At 40.4% G+C, this 12,862-nt stretch overlaps 1 protein-coding gene across 3 annotated transcripts in view; it reads right to left on the reverse strand.

Moving 5' to 3' along the window:
* LOC125463598 (casein kinase I) overlaps positions 1-12,862 on the reverse strand; it is a 51,739-nt gene that overhangs the window by 21,213 nt on the left and 17,664 nt on the right. For all 3 annotated transcript variants that reach the window (XM_048555059.2, XM_048555061.2, XM_048555060.2), the window contains exons 2-5: positions 10,858-10,968; positions 8,317-8,465; positions 5,706-5,934; positions 4,995-5,165 (exon numbers count right to left, since the gene is read on the reverse strand). In XM_048555059.2, coding sequence (XP_048411016.1) covers positions 4,995-5,165; positions 5,706-5,934; positions 8,317-8,465; positions 10,858-10,968 — 660 coding nt within the window. The remainder of the gene's footprint in view (positions 1-4,994; positions 5,166-5,705; positions 5,935-8,316; positions 8,466-10,857; positions 10,969-12,862) is intronic.

A 12,862-nucleotide genomic window follows, 5' to 3' on the forward strand; every position in this document is an offset into this window, starting at 1 on the left:
GTCTTCTGGCATCTCACCCATGGCTGTCGATGATACAACTATCTCAGCTAAGTTCCCCACAATTTCTCCCACAACTTCCCATAATGTTCTGGGATACACGATCAAGTTCCAGGGATTCATCTACTTTTATGCATCTTAAAACGTCCAGCACCTCCTCGAAGACATCATTACTTACTTCCCTAATGTCCATGTCTTTCTCCATGTTAAATACTTAGGGTCTCGTCCATCTCCTGTGGTTCTACACACTTGGCCTTGTTGATCTTTAAAAGGGCCCTATTTTCTCACTCCTTACACTTTTGCCCTGAATGTACTTGTTGAATTTCTTTAGATCTCCTTTGCCCTATCTACCAAAGTAATCTCACATCCCCTTTTTGCAATCCTGACTTCCCTCTTTAGTGTATTCCTTCACGCTCTATACTCAAGGTCTACACTTGATCCCAGCTATCTATACTGATATTTGTCTCTTTCTTTATCTTGACCACAGCCTCAATATCTCCAGTCATCAAGTGCTCCCAAATGCCCATTAGCCTTGTCCCTCACACTAACAGGAACATACTGACTGTGGACTCCTGCTATCTCACTTTTGAAAGCCTCTCACTTGCCAGCTGTTCCATTACCTGTAAGCAGCATGCCCTAATCAACTTTTGGAAGTACGTGCCTTGCCCCAATTTAGAGCTTTAATTTGTGGATCAGACCCACCCTCAGAGTCAGACAATCAGAGATATATAGCACGGAAACAGACACTTTGGTCCAGCTCGGCCAGGCTGACCAGATATCCTACATAAATCTAGGCCCATTTGCCAGCATTTTGCCCATTCCCCTCTATTCATATACACATCCACATGATTTTTAAATATTGTATTGTACCAGCTTCTACCACTTCCTCTGGCAGCTCATTCCTTACTTGCAACACTCTCAGCATGAAAAAGATAGCCCTTGCGTCCTTTTTGTTTTAATCTTTCCCCTTTCACCTTAAACCTATTAGTTTTGGACTTTCCACCACAGGGAATTGACCTTGCCTGTTTAGCCTATCCACACCCCTCATGATTTTACAAACCTCTATAAGGTCACCTCTCATCCTCTGATGCTCCAAGGAAGAGAATCCCAGCCGATTCAGACTCTCCCTATAGACCAAGCCTTCCAACCCTGACAACATCCTTGTACATCTTTTCTGAATCCTTTCTAGTTTCACAACAGCTTCCTACAGCGGGGAGACCAGAACTGCACACCATACTCCAAAAGTGGCTGAACCAATGCCCTGCACAGCTGGAACACGGCCTGCCAACTCCTATACTCGATGCACTGACCAACCAAGAGCAAGCATACCAAATGCCTTCTTCACTATCCTATCTACCTGTGACTCCACTTTCAAGGAATTATGAACCTCAACTCTAAGATCTGTTTATTCAGCAACACTCCCCAGGACCTGACCATTAAGTGCATAAGTCTTGCACTTAGTTTGCCTTTCCAAAATGTAGCACCTCACATTATCTAAAATAAAACTTCGTCTGTCACTCCTCGGTCCATTAACCCACCTGATCAAGATCCCGTTGCACTCTGAATGGCTAGTTCTCCCTGTAATCCAAGTGATCTAATTCTGCTCACCAGTCCACCATGAGGAATCTTGTCAAATGCCTTACTGAAGTCCATACAGATTACATCCAGCCCTCTGTCCTCATCAATCCTCCTTATTACTTCTAAAAAAACCTCAAGTCAGTGAGAGATACAATTTCCCAAACAAAGCCATGTCGACTATCCCTCTGAGTCCTTGATTTTCCAAATTAATGTAAATCCTGTCCCTCAGGATTTCCTCTGACAACATACCCACTACAAATGTGGGGCTCACCAGTCTATAGTTCCCTGTCTTTTCCTTACCACCTTTCTCGAACAGTGGCACAACGCCAGCCAACCTCCAATCTTCCGGCACATTATCTGTAGCTGTCGACGATACAAATATCTCAGCAAGGGGCCCAGCAATATCTTCCCTCACCTCTTACTGAGTTCTAGGGTACAGCTGATCAGGTCTTGGGGATTTATCCATCACTATGCATTTTAAGGTGTTCAGAACCTCCTCCTCTGTAATATGGACATTTTCCAAGATGTTGCTATTTATTTTCCCACATGTTGTATCTTCTGTATCCTTCTCCACAGTTAACACTGATGTGACTTTTTCCAAAACTCTTTGAAAACAAACAGAATTATGGTCACAGGTTCCGAAGTGCTTGCCCACTAACACCACAGAAAATAAGGCAAGTGACAAAGACAAAGTCAAGTTTTGCCCCTTCTCTAGTAGGGCAATGTTCAAATTGATTAAGAACATTTTCTGAAAACACTTAACATGTTCTTCCCCATTAAGTCCTTAACATGGTAGATCCAGTCCATGTTTGCCAAGTTACAAACCCCTTATTATTCTTATCATTAGTTGCAATCTCCCAATAGATTTGCTCCTCAATTTCCTGCTATTAGTAGTTCCACATATATAGCCCAATTTGTGATCCCTCAGTAATATCTTCTCTAAGTACTGCCATGATCCTTTCCCTAATCAAACACGCCACTATCCCTCCTCTCTTGCCTCCCTTTCTATTCTTCCTATAGCATGTGCACCCAGGAACATCATCCTTCCAGTCAGAGTGCTCTTTGATATATCTTTACCTCAGCTATGTTTCTGTATTAGCTATAATAAAGTGAGTCCTATGTTCCCATTCATGCCCGAGTTCATCTGCCTTAGGTTAGATTAGATTCCCAATAGTGTGGAAACAGGCCCTTCGGCCCAACAAGTCCACACCGCCCTTTGGAGCATCCCACCCAGACCCATCCCCCTATCACCCACAAACCGCTGAACACTATGGGCAATTTAGCATGGCCAATCCACCTAGCCTGCACATCTTTGGACTGTGGGAGGAAACCGGAACACCCAGAAGAAACCCATGCAGACACGGGGAGAATGTGCGAACTCCGCACAGACAGTTGCCTGAGGCTGGAATCGAACCCGGGTCCCTGGCGCTGTGAGGCTGCAGTGCTAACCACTGAGCCACCGTGCTGCCCACAAATCAGGCCTCTTACAGCAAAATAAATGCAGTTCAATTCAGGATTTTCTGAAGAAAGGTCTCAACCCGAAACGTCAGCTTTCGTGCTCCTGAGAGGCTGCCTGGCCTGCTGTGTTCATCCAGCTCTACACAGTGTTATCTCAGATTCTCCAACATCGACAGTTCCTACTATCTCTGCAGTTTAATCCATCTGTCTTCTCTTGTTCTATGTCATGCTCTTGCTTGCCGTGTCTATTTAACTTGCGCTCTTTAAATTTTGCACTCTCTTCTGTCTCACTACTGTTTCGGATCCCACTCCCTTGCCAGACTAGTTTAAACCCTCCTGAGAAGCGACAGCATTCACCCAAGGTTTTGGCCCCCCTCTAGCTCAAGTGCAATTCGTCCCTCTTGTAACAGGTCACCTCTGCTCCTGAAGACATCCCAACGATCCAAATGCCTGAATGCCTGTCCCCTGCACTAGCTCCTCAGCCATGCATTATCCTCCAACTCGTATTCTTACTCGCACGTGGCACTGGGAGTAATCCAGAGATTACTACCCTTGAAGTCCTGCTTTTTAACCTCCTGCTAACACTCTACATTCACTCAGCAAGACCTCATCACTTTCTTTACCTATGTCATTGGTATCAATGAATATAACAACCTCTGGCTCCTCACGCTCCAATTCAAGAATTCACTGCAACTGCTTGAAGACAGCCTTGACCCTAGCAAAAAGGAGGCAACACAACATCTGGTGTCTGAATTGCAGAATGCCTGCGTGGCCCTGACTAGAGTACTCCATCACAACTAATAGATTTTCTTTCTCTTTTTGTGTAACATACTTGTTTCTTTGTTAAAAGTATGTTGACAGCTTCGTGTGAATATGGTCAGTAATTGATTATTACAGTAGTAAACAAATCACCAAAATAAACTTACGCCCTATTAAGCCAGATTTAACTCTGGAATCTGACTGGTCCAGTGTTACAACAGTTGAAATCACAATGTAACTATGCTGCTTCCTCCCCTTCTGCCTCCAGCAGGCTTGGGTGGTGGGGACAAATGGGTCATAATCGTGAATCGGTTTAACTGAAAATTGCTGCTCAGCTCAGCTCAGCAGTTTACTGTTACAGTCCGCATACTGCATCAATGCTCTACTTCAGTTTTTTAAAATTCTGCAAGCATTTGGAGATGTAATATACTCAGAGACTCTACAGGAGTCTGAGTACTGATCAGTTCTGAACAGGAGTCATATCAGACTTGAAACAATAACTGTTTTTCTCTCTCCAAAGACGATGTTAGATTTGCTGAGCTTCTCTAGCACTTGCTTTGACTTTAGATTTCCCGCATCTTAAGTAACTTGTCTGTGAGTACTAGTAAGAAATAATTTCACAAAGAAAGTAGGATATGCATATTTAGGGTTTCTTTCAAATTATTAAATTTTTGGAGCCGACCAGTCCTATCAGTTTGCATATTTCAATCATGAAATGATATTTGCGAAGGTGATGGCCTAGTGGTATATTGATGGACTGTTAATCCAGAGACCCAGGTAATGTTCTACGAACACATCTTTGAATCCTACCATGGCAGATGGTAGAATCTGAATTTTAAAAAGTCTAATATTGACCACGATTCCATTGTTGACAGTCAGGAAGAACTCATCTGGTTCACTAATGTCAGTTAGGGAAGGAACGTGCCATCCCTGCCTGGTCTGGCCTACATGTGACCGCAATGTGGCTGACTCTTAACTGCCCCCTAGGTAATTAGGGATTGGCAATAGGTGCTGACTTAACTAGAGACACCCTCATCCAATGAATTACCTATTTGCAACAACTTAATAAAGCACAAATTAGAAATAGATTGCTTATAAAATAATACATCATGACATGTAGTCACTTGATCGGTTTACCCTAATGATCAAAAACAAACTCCATATATATGTACACCATTGTCTGACATAATTTTTATACATACATGAGTAACCTTTGCAGAGCACTTCAATCGGTGTCGACATTTTCTTTTCGCTAATGCGTTCATATTTCTGTCTTTTTGTTGCTGCCTTCAGACCTTGCCAAGGCAACGATCCTAAGTTAAAGTACATCAGAACATAGCCCAAGGATTCCAAATCATCACGGCGACTTTGTTCTGGAGAAGTGAAAAGGGCATTAGTCTTGAACATGACAATCAGGAATCAACTGGAAGATACCACTTCCTTATTCAGTGCTGGCAATTTATTGCAAAATCGATTCACCAAACAAATTGTAGAAGCTTCATAGTTACCAGTAAATATGAATTATCGATACTGCTTTACCACAATACATACATTTTCAATTGCATATTTTCTTCTAAACCCCAAATTTGAAAATTAACTTAAGATATGACTTTTCAGATACCCAGATAGTGCCTCATCAGGTCTCTCAGAACCTCTCAATAATTCACATAAAAGAATTACTCTGAAATGCAGTGAGTGATGTCTGCATTGAAGTCACAGCCAAATCCTAACTTTTGGGAGATAAATCACAATTCAATTGAGTTCTGGCTCTGTTGGCTGAAGAAAAATGACATACTTGCGAATTAGAGGTCCTTTACTAACCCAACAAGGTGGTCATGATATGTAAAGATAGTGATCAGCATACACCCAAGTTTCTATCATACAAAATAACTGAAAAGAATGCATCTGCCTACCTATTCCCAAATGGGTATTGATCGAAGCATATCGAGCTGTTCCTGTAAGGTTCTTATTTTCACGGTATGGTATATGTTGGTGTGTTCGTGCATCCCGGTACTTTTTTGCTAGCCCAAAGTCAATAATATAGACCAGGTTGCCTTTCTTTCCCAACCCCATTAAGAAATTATCAGGTTTCACATCACGATGGATAAAATTCTTCGAATGAATGTATTCAATTCTGCTGATCTAAATAAGAGGAAAAACAGCTTTTATACACAAAAAGCCAGAAAGCGCAAGTGGCGTGTTTTATTGTGTAAAATTAAACCAGCAATCTTTGCACAAAACCTTACAAAATTGGTATGGCCCAACTTTCAAGTTCCTTCAATCCTGCCTTGACTTTCCATAATGTACTCTTGGACGACATAGGTTTAGTAACATCTGTAAGTACCTTTTGCCCAATCTTCTAAAGGTAACTTGAGGACAAAACAAGATTTAACTTCCATGTCTTTGGTTTCTAAAATGTTCTGGCTGAAATATGAAGATCTTAATAAAAAAATTATTTCGGTTAAGGTACAGGGTATTGAGTCCCTTATGCCCGCTCTGCCATTCAATAAGCTCATTAGCAATCTGTTTCTGGTCTCAACACCACTTTCCTACCAGACGCCATCATGCCTTGACTCCCTTTGTCTATCAAAACAGATCTCTAGTCTTTAATAAATTCAATAACTCAGCCTCCACTGCTTCCTATGGAGAGGAATTCCACAAACTAATGAGCCTCAGAGAAAAGATTTATTTTTATTTCTTTTAAAGGGAGGCCTATTATTAAACTGTGCTCCCTTGTTCTAGTCTCCTACACATCAGCAAACTTTACCCTGCACCCACCATATCATATCCCCAGGATCTTGTACATTTCAAAAAAAACCCCTTCCTCATTCTTCTAAACTTCAATGGTCATACGTCAAATTGGTTTGGCCTTTCTTAAGCTAATTATTCATGCCATTAACAAAGTGATGAATCTTTTCTAATTACATGTTTAAGACAAAAATTGAGTTACACGTACTAAGAATGGGATAAAATTCACAATCTAAACTAGTTATTTCTGAAGAGTCACAGTGGACTTGAAACATTAACTCTGCTTCTCTCTCCACAGATGATGTCAGAGCTGCTAAATTTCTCCGGCATTCTGTGTTTGTTGGCTAGTTATTTGGATTGGAATTGTTTTAATCCAATAATTATTGGACAGAATGAACTCGCATTTAAGAAAGCTATATTTATCGACAATATACCAATCTTACTGCATTCAATTTGGTCTCTTTTTACAAGGGTCATTTTTGTATTTTTAAGAGTTTTGTAGTGCAGTGGTAGTATTCCAGGCTCAAGTCCCAACTGCCCTAGAGATTTGCCTTAACAAGTTGATTGAAATAACTTGAGGGTGGGTTTGGGCTTTCTGGATATGCTAACACTTTTGCATATACCTGCACACAAAACTTGCATTCAAGTAAAACGCTCTTCTGTAACTAGGCCTGCATAGCAGCCAAGAGCCAAATGTGGCTCATGGGAGGGGTCCTCCCATCCTTGTTCCTCCTCTGGTTGAGAAGCACCTAGTTTCCACTTAGTACCTTTCAACAACTGGAACAAGGAACATTGATTAGTAACTGATATCTACATCCATCTTTTATCACTTTTTGAAACCCTAAAGCTTCATATTAATCGAATCCCTCTTTTCACACATCTGTTCAATTCAATATATACACAAATAAACAGTTGCTAGGAAGAAAGGCATTTACTACATCAGCAGAACACCTCCGCTTGGTTCGCAATAAACAACTGCACCTCCCTGTCGCAAACCATTTCCACCCCCCCTCCCATTCTTTAGATGACATGTCCATTATGGGCCTCCTGCAGTGCCACAATGATGCCACCCGAAGGTTGCAGGAACAGCAACTCATATTCCGCTTGGGAACCCTGTGGCCCAATGGTATCAATGTGGACTTCACCAGCTTCAAAATCTCCCCTTCCCCCACCGCATCCCAAAACCAGCCCAGTTCGTCCCCTCCCCCCACTGCACCACACAACCAGCCCAGCTCTTCCCCTCCACCCACTGCATCCCGAAACCAGTCCAACCTGTCTCTGCCTCCCTAACCTGTTCTTCCTCTCACCCATCCCTTCCTCCCACCCCAAGCCGCATCTCCATCTCCTACCTACTAACCTCATCCCACCTCCTTGACCTGTCCGTCTTCCCTGGACTGACCTATCCCCTCCCTACCTCCCCACCTATACTCTCCTCTCCACCTATCTTCTTTTTTCTCCATCTTCAGTCCGCCTCCCCTTCTCTCCCTATTTATTCCAAAACCTCACCCCATCCCCCTCTCTGATGAAGGGTCTAGGCCCGAAACGTCAGCTTTTGTGCTCCTGAGATGCTGCTGGGCCTGCTGTGTTCATCCGGTCTCACATTTTATTATCTTGGATTCTCCAGCATCTGCAGTTCCCATTATCACTACTACATCAGTATATTGCATTTGATGAAAATTGGGAAGGGGAAAAAATATCCAGGTTTTATCCTTTAGCTGGTCATTCTGCAACCATAATCTCTTTTAAAAAAAGCAATAACACAAAACTAGTTCTTACCATCTGATCAGCAAGAAGAAGGACTGTCTTAAGGCTGAATTTACGAGAGCAGAAATTAAAGAGATCCTCGAGACTTGGTCCAAGCAGCTCCATCACCATCACGTTGTAATCTCCTTCCGCACCACACCACTTGATAGTGGGAATGCCAACTACATAAGAAACAGACTTAAGGTAGGAGGGTACAAAAAAAGCAGAAAAACTACCATGAACTTGCATTTCTCCTAATTGTGCAGGTTAGGGCCAGAGATCTTAAAGCAGAGTTCCAATGTTACATCTTACTATTTTGAAAGCATATAAATCTGATTCTCAAAGAGATTATTTTCAAACTACATGTCACAACTTGTGGATGCCACCGAAACGTCCAAGGGCAAACTTAAAACAATTTTCTCCATAGTCAAATATTGTGAACAGTTCAAAATTAGTGCCTTTTATAACAGTTGTTAGACAACAACATTTAAAATAGTATATAAGTGCATTCTCCCATTCTTAAATTTCCTGCTATATCATCTTACCTCTGACAACTAAACTATGAGAGTTTAATTGAAAGTAAGTTTCAAGACAGCCCTTTCTCAAATGTTATAATTTAATGACCACACACTTAGTGGTTAAAAAAGACATAATCCATGACACTTTGCAGCAATTTAATTTCAAATATAATTAATTAGCACAATTGTGATGCAAGCCAATAGTCCATCCATTAAAGACTCTTGTGGTGCAGTGACAATATCCGTACCTCTAGGCCAGAAGGTTCAGTTTCAAGTCCTTCCTGCCTCAGAAGTGTCTCATAACATGTCTGGACATTTTGGTTTAAAAAGTTCATCCATCAACTTCTCTTTGGAGAGAAAGAACATGACCTTCAAAAGGCATTGTACAGTAAAAGTTGTCTTACAGTGCCACCTCCTGCCCATCAGGATTATGGCAAGGACAACGGCCACCCTTTCAGCATAAAATGTTGAATGGAAATATTCACAATGTTGCTGCACTCTTTTCACTTGATAATGAACAAGTTTAAACAAGTTATCATTCATCTAAAAATTCTTAAAACCACAACGAAGGAAGTTGTAAAATGTGAACTTAATTAAAATAACACTTGTTTAAATTTGGGCCACGGAAAGACAATATATGTTCAAAATGGTGAATGTGCATGGTCTTTTAAAGGACTATACATACATTATGAGCAGGATCAAGTAACAGAGACCCAAGTTCAACATGTAAACTCCCCAAATACTTCTCTGTATATGACTCAAATGATGTCTGAAGAAAATGGTGGCAATATCTCCACTGTGTGTCTGAGTATAAAAATAGCCATAGCTTTGTGTGTCTCCATGAAGTGTTTCATTATACTGCTCAGGTTGACCATTTTGACTATACTTGTGAAAATATTCAAGGGAAAACTAAAGGAGAAAACTGTTGCAATAAAATAATCTTCACAAGCACAGTGCTCCGACATATGCACAGCATGTGTGGAAGAAATCTGAATTTATTGTAAACTTCTGAACTTCACTGGAGAAAATAATATAAAAAACACTATTAGAAGACTAACCCAATTTTACAAATGGCTTTCTATGGACACTCCCCCTTGTAAAAGTCATCTCCATGATAATGTAAATTACACTGATCTTGTGCCCAGGTAAAGATGCTAACTATCCTTTTAAAATCATTTTAAAAATGATGAAAAGCAGCAGACCCAGCACGGATCCCTGTGGCATGCTGCTGCTCCGGGGCCCCTCTTTCCAACTGTGTCACTCTTTCCCAAAATCACACGCAGTGCATATTCCACCATCCATACCAAAAGCAGCAACGGGAAAAAAAAGACAAAATAATTTCAAAAAAGTTCTGAACATTATTAGCTCAGGATTTTCCAGAAGTGAAGGAAGTTTTATTTGTGGCATTTTGCTGCATTCACAGAAGGAGAAAGGCTATACCTGTGATTGTTAATCTAAGATTCTTCTACATTTATTCCATTACACATTGCAGGTTTTAGTCCCAGAATCTGTTACTCCCGATCAGTGAATCAAAGTGTCAAGTGCAGTCTGTGCCATTGCAATAAAGCATTGATTCCTGTTTGTAGATGAAAATAATATCACTTTATTCTGAAATAGCTATAGTACCGGAAAAAGTCTGACTGGTTTGTCCCCAAAATCACCAAATTATTGGATGCAATTTACTAACTTTCCCTTTCCAGGTAATGCATTCTGTTGAATAAATTCACAATTTCTACTACTGAAATTAGAAAGTGCTCTGTCTCATTAACAATAATGTAACATCCATTATTCTAAAACAAATGGAATAGGTATGATTGAGGGAGGGTGAATGAGGGGAAAGGAAAGAAATTTACTCCATTAACAACTATTGCATGTGTGACTGAGGGAAGGAAAATGCAACAAACCAAACAATGTCACCATGAACTTGCTTCCTATAAAGCAATACCCTCAGACTTGATACCATTATGCAGCAGCATGTAGATCACCAGGAAGCTCTAATGCTACCTATAGAGTGAATTCAGTGAATGAGGCAAAATAAGATGAAGTAAAACCTTACCACCTCCTTGCATCATCTTGTATATCTTGCTCTCAATATGTAGCTGTGGGTGTTTGGTTTTCACACATTCCAGCTTAATGGCCACCTCCTCTCCTGCAGCAATGTCAGTTCCTATAAGAAAACAGGTGAATGCTTATTTCACCGAAAAGATGAGGCAGATTTGAACAAGGCACTGCATCACCATTTACATCAAGGTAACTTAATCTCTTTACAAAGAACTGCAAAATAAAAGCATTTCTTCGGAATTCTACAGGCAGGCAACTAAACAGTAATCCACATATTGAAAGAATAACTGGTAAAGCATGAGGGACCTTAGATTTCATTAATACAGGTTCAGGTACTAAAACAGCGACATAATGTTGAAACTTAACAAATTTTGATTCGAATATACGGCTCCAGGAAGGGAGAATTTTAGCTATAGAGTCAAAGGTCGGCTCAATTTCTTTGAAGCAAAGAAGACTGAAGGTTGATTTGAGAGGAAGTGTACCAGTTCATGACAGGTTTAGATAAGGTAGATAATGAAACGAGTGGGCTGTTCGGAGAGAGGTGACACAAGGAAACTCACTCCTCTAATGAGTATTGCATGTGCAACTGAGGCAAGGAAAATGCCACTGGCCTTAAATACAGATTTAAGGTCTATGGCAAGAGTTGGAAGAATGAGAGAAAGCACAGAGTGATTATCATCTAGAACTCAAGTGTGGTGGAAGCACAGTCCTATGATGTCCTTGGAACAACTCCAGCAAATACCTTCTGCACCCTCTCATGACCCTCTTACATATTTTCCAAAGTGTTGTGTCTGATTTTGGTCACAATACTCTAGTTGAGGCCTTACCACAGTTTATGAAGGTCCAGTATAACTTCAAAAAGGAAACAAGATGGATAACTGGGAGAATTAATCTAGCAAAGCTATAGGGATAAGGCAGGGGAAAAGGGTCACATTGGATTGCTCTGCACAGAATTGGCAGAATAGACTACTTTCATGTTACACAATGACTTTATTTAGAAGTTAAGGAGTAGTAAATTTATCACAAATGGACTATTGAAATCAGCACTGAACTTGCAATATTGCACTTTCAGTTTAAGAATAATCAGAGACAGCAGTAATCGCTACATTTGCTGGCTCCCAGGACTGCCTCCACGAGCAAATAATTACAAAAATCTGATGTGACTTAAACATCAAAGGTGGCAAAGTGTTACCAAGTTGAGACTGGGCTTCCATCTCTGTATACAAAGTGAAGAACTTGAACCTGATATTTATTTATATAGTGTTTATTCAGTCACTTTCCACAAGTTTTCCTTGTTCTTACGCATGTGCAAGTGTTTTTTTAAGGGCACAAACGTTATTCTTCAAAAAAAAATCATGAAATAAATGTGCCTGTTACAGGAGGAATAGTAACCATGTCAAGCACTGGCAATTTGTTTTGAATCAATTGCAAGCCAGCTATACAATGTACTGCACGAAACACGTAGAATTACTAACAGAAATTATGATCCCTCTGAAAAGGCACTGCTTTATATCTGCAAGCTGCATTCCATTTGTTTACAGGTTGTTGGATAGATTCAGGCAAAAATCACAATTCCTAGAAATTTGGGGATCAATAGCTTCTTTTAAACAGTATGCAACCGATGAGAAGGAAACAACCACATTTTGCAGAAGAGAATCAGTACAGTGTCTTAAGTTACTTTAACCATATTCACATTCTAATGCATAATACTGTGAAGGCAAAAAAAGGACATTTGATACAATAGATTTAATTCCAAATGGTTGCCGAATTTTCCCCAAAACATCCCAGACAACGTATATGTTTCAAGTTATAATCTAAAAATGACAAGCAAATTCTGGTTGTGTATTGAAAATACTAGTATCTATAGATGGGTGTAAGGTGGACCCTGATCATCCTTCTGTAGTGAAATGTGCAATGTTAAGACATGTGCTATTGGAACTTAAAGGCACTTTGCCAAATATAGAAACTGCACCATTATACACTGAAATCCCACCTATAGA

The sequence above is a fragment of the Stegostoma tigrinum genome, chromosome 22 (assembly GCF_030684315.1).
Source record: "Stegostoma tigrinum isolate sSteTig4 chromosome 22, sSteTig4.hap1, whole genome shotgun sequence".
Classification (NCBI taxonomy): Eukaryota; Metazoa; Chordata; class Chondrichthyes; order Orectolobiformes; family Stegostomatidae; genus Stegostoma; species Stegostoma tigrinum.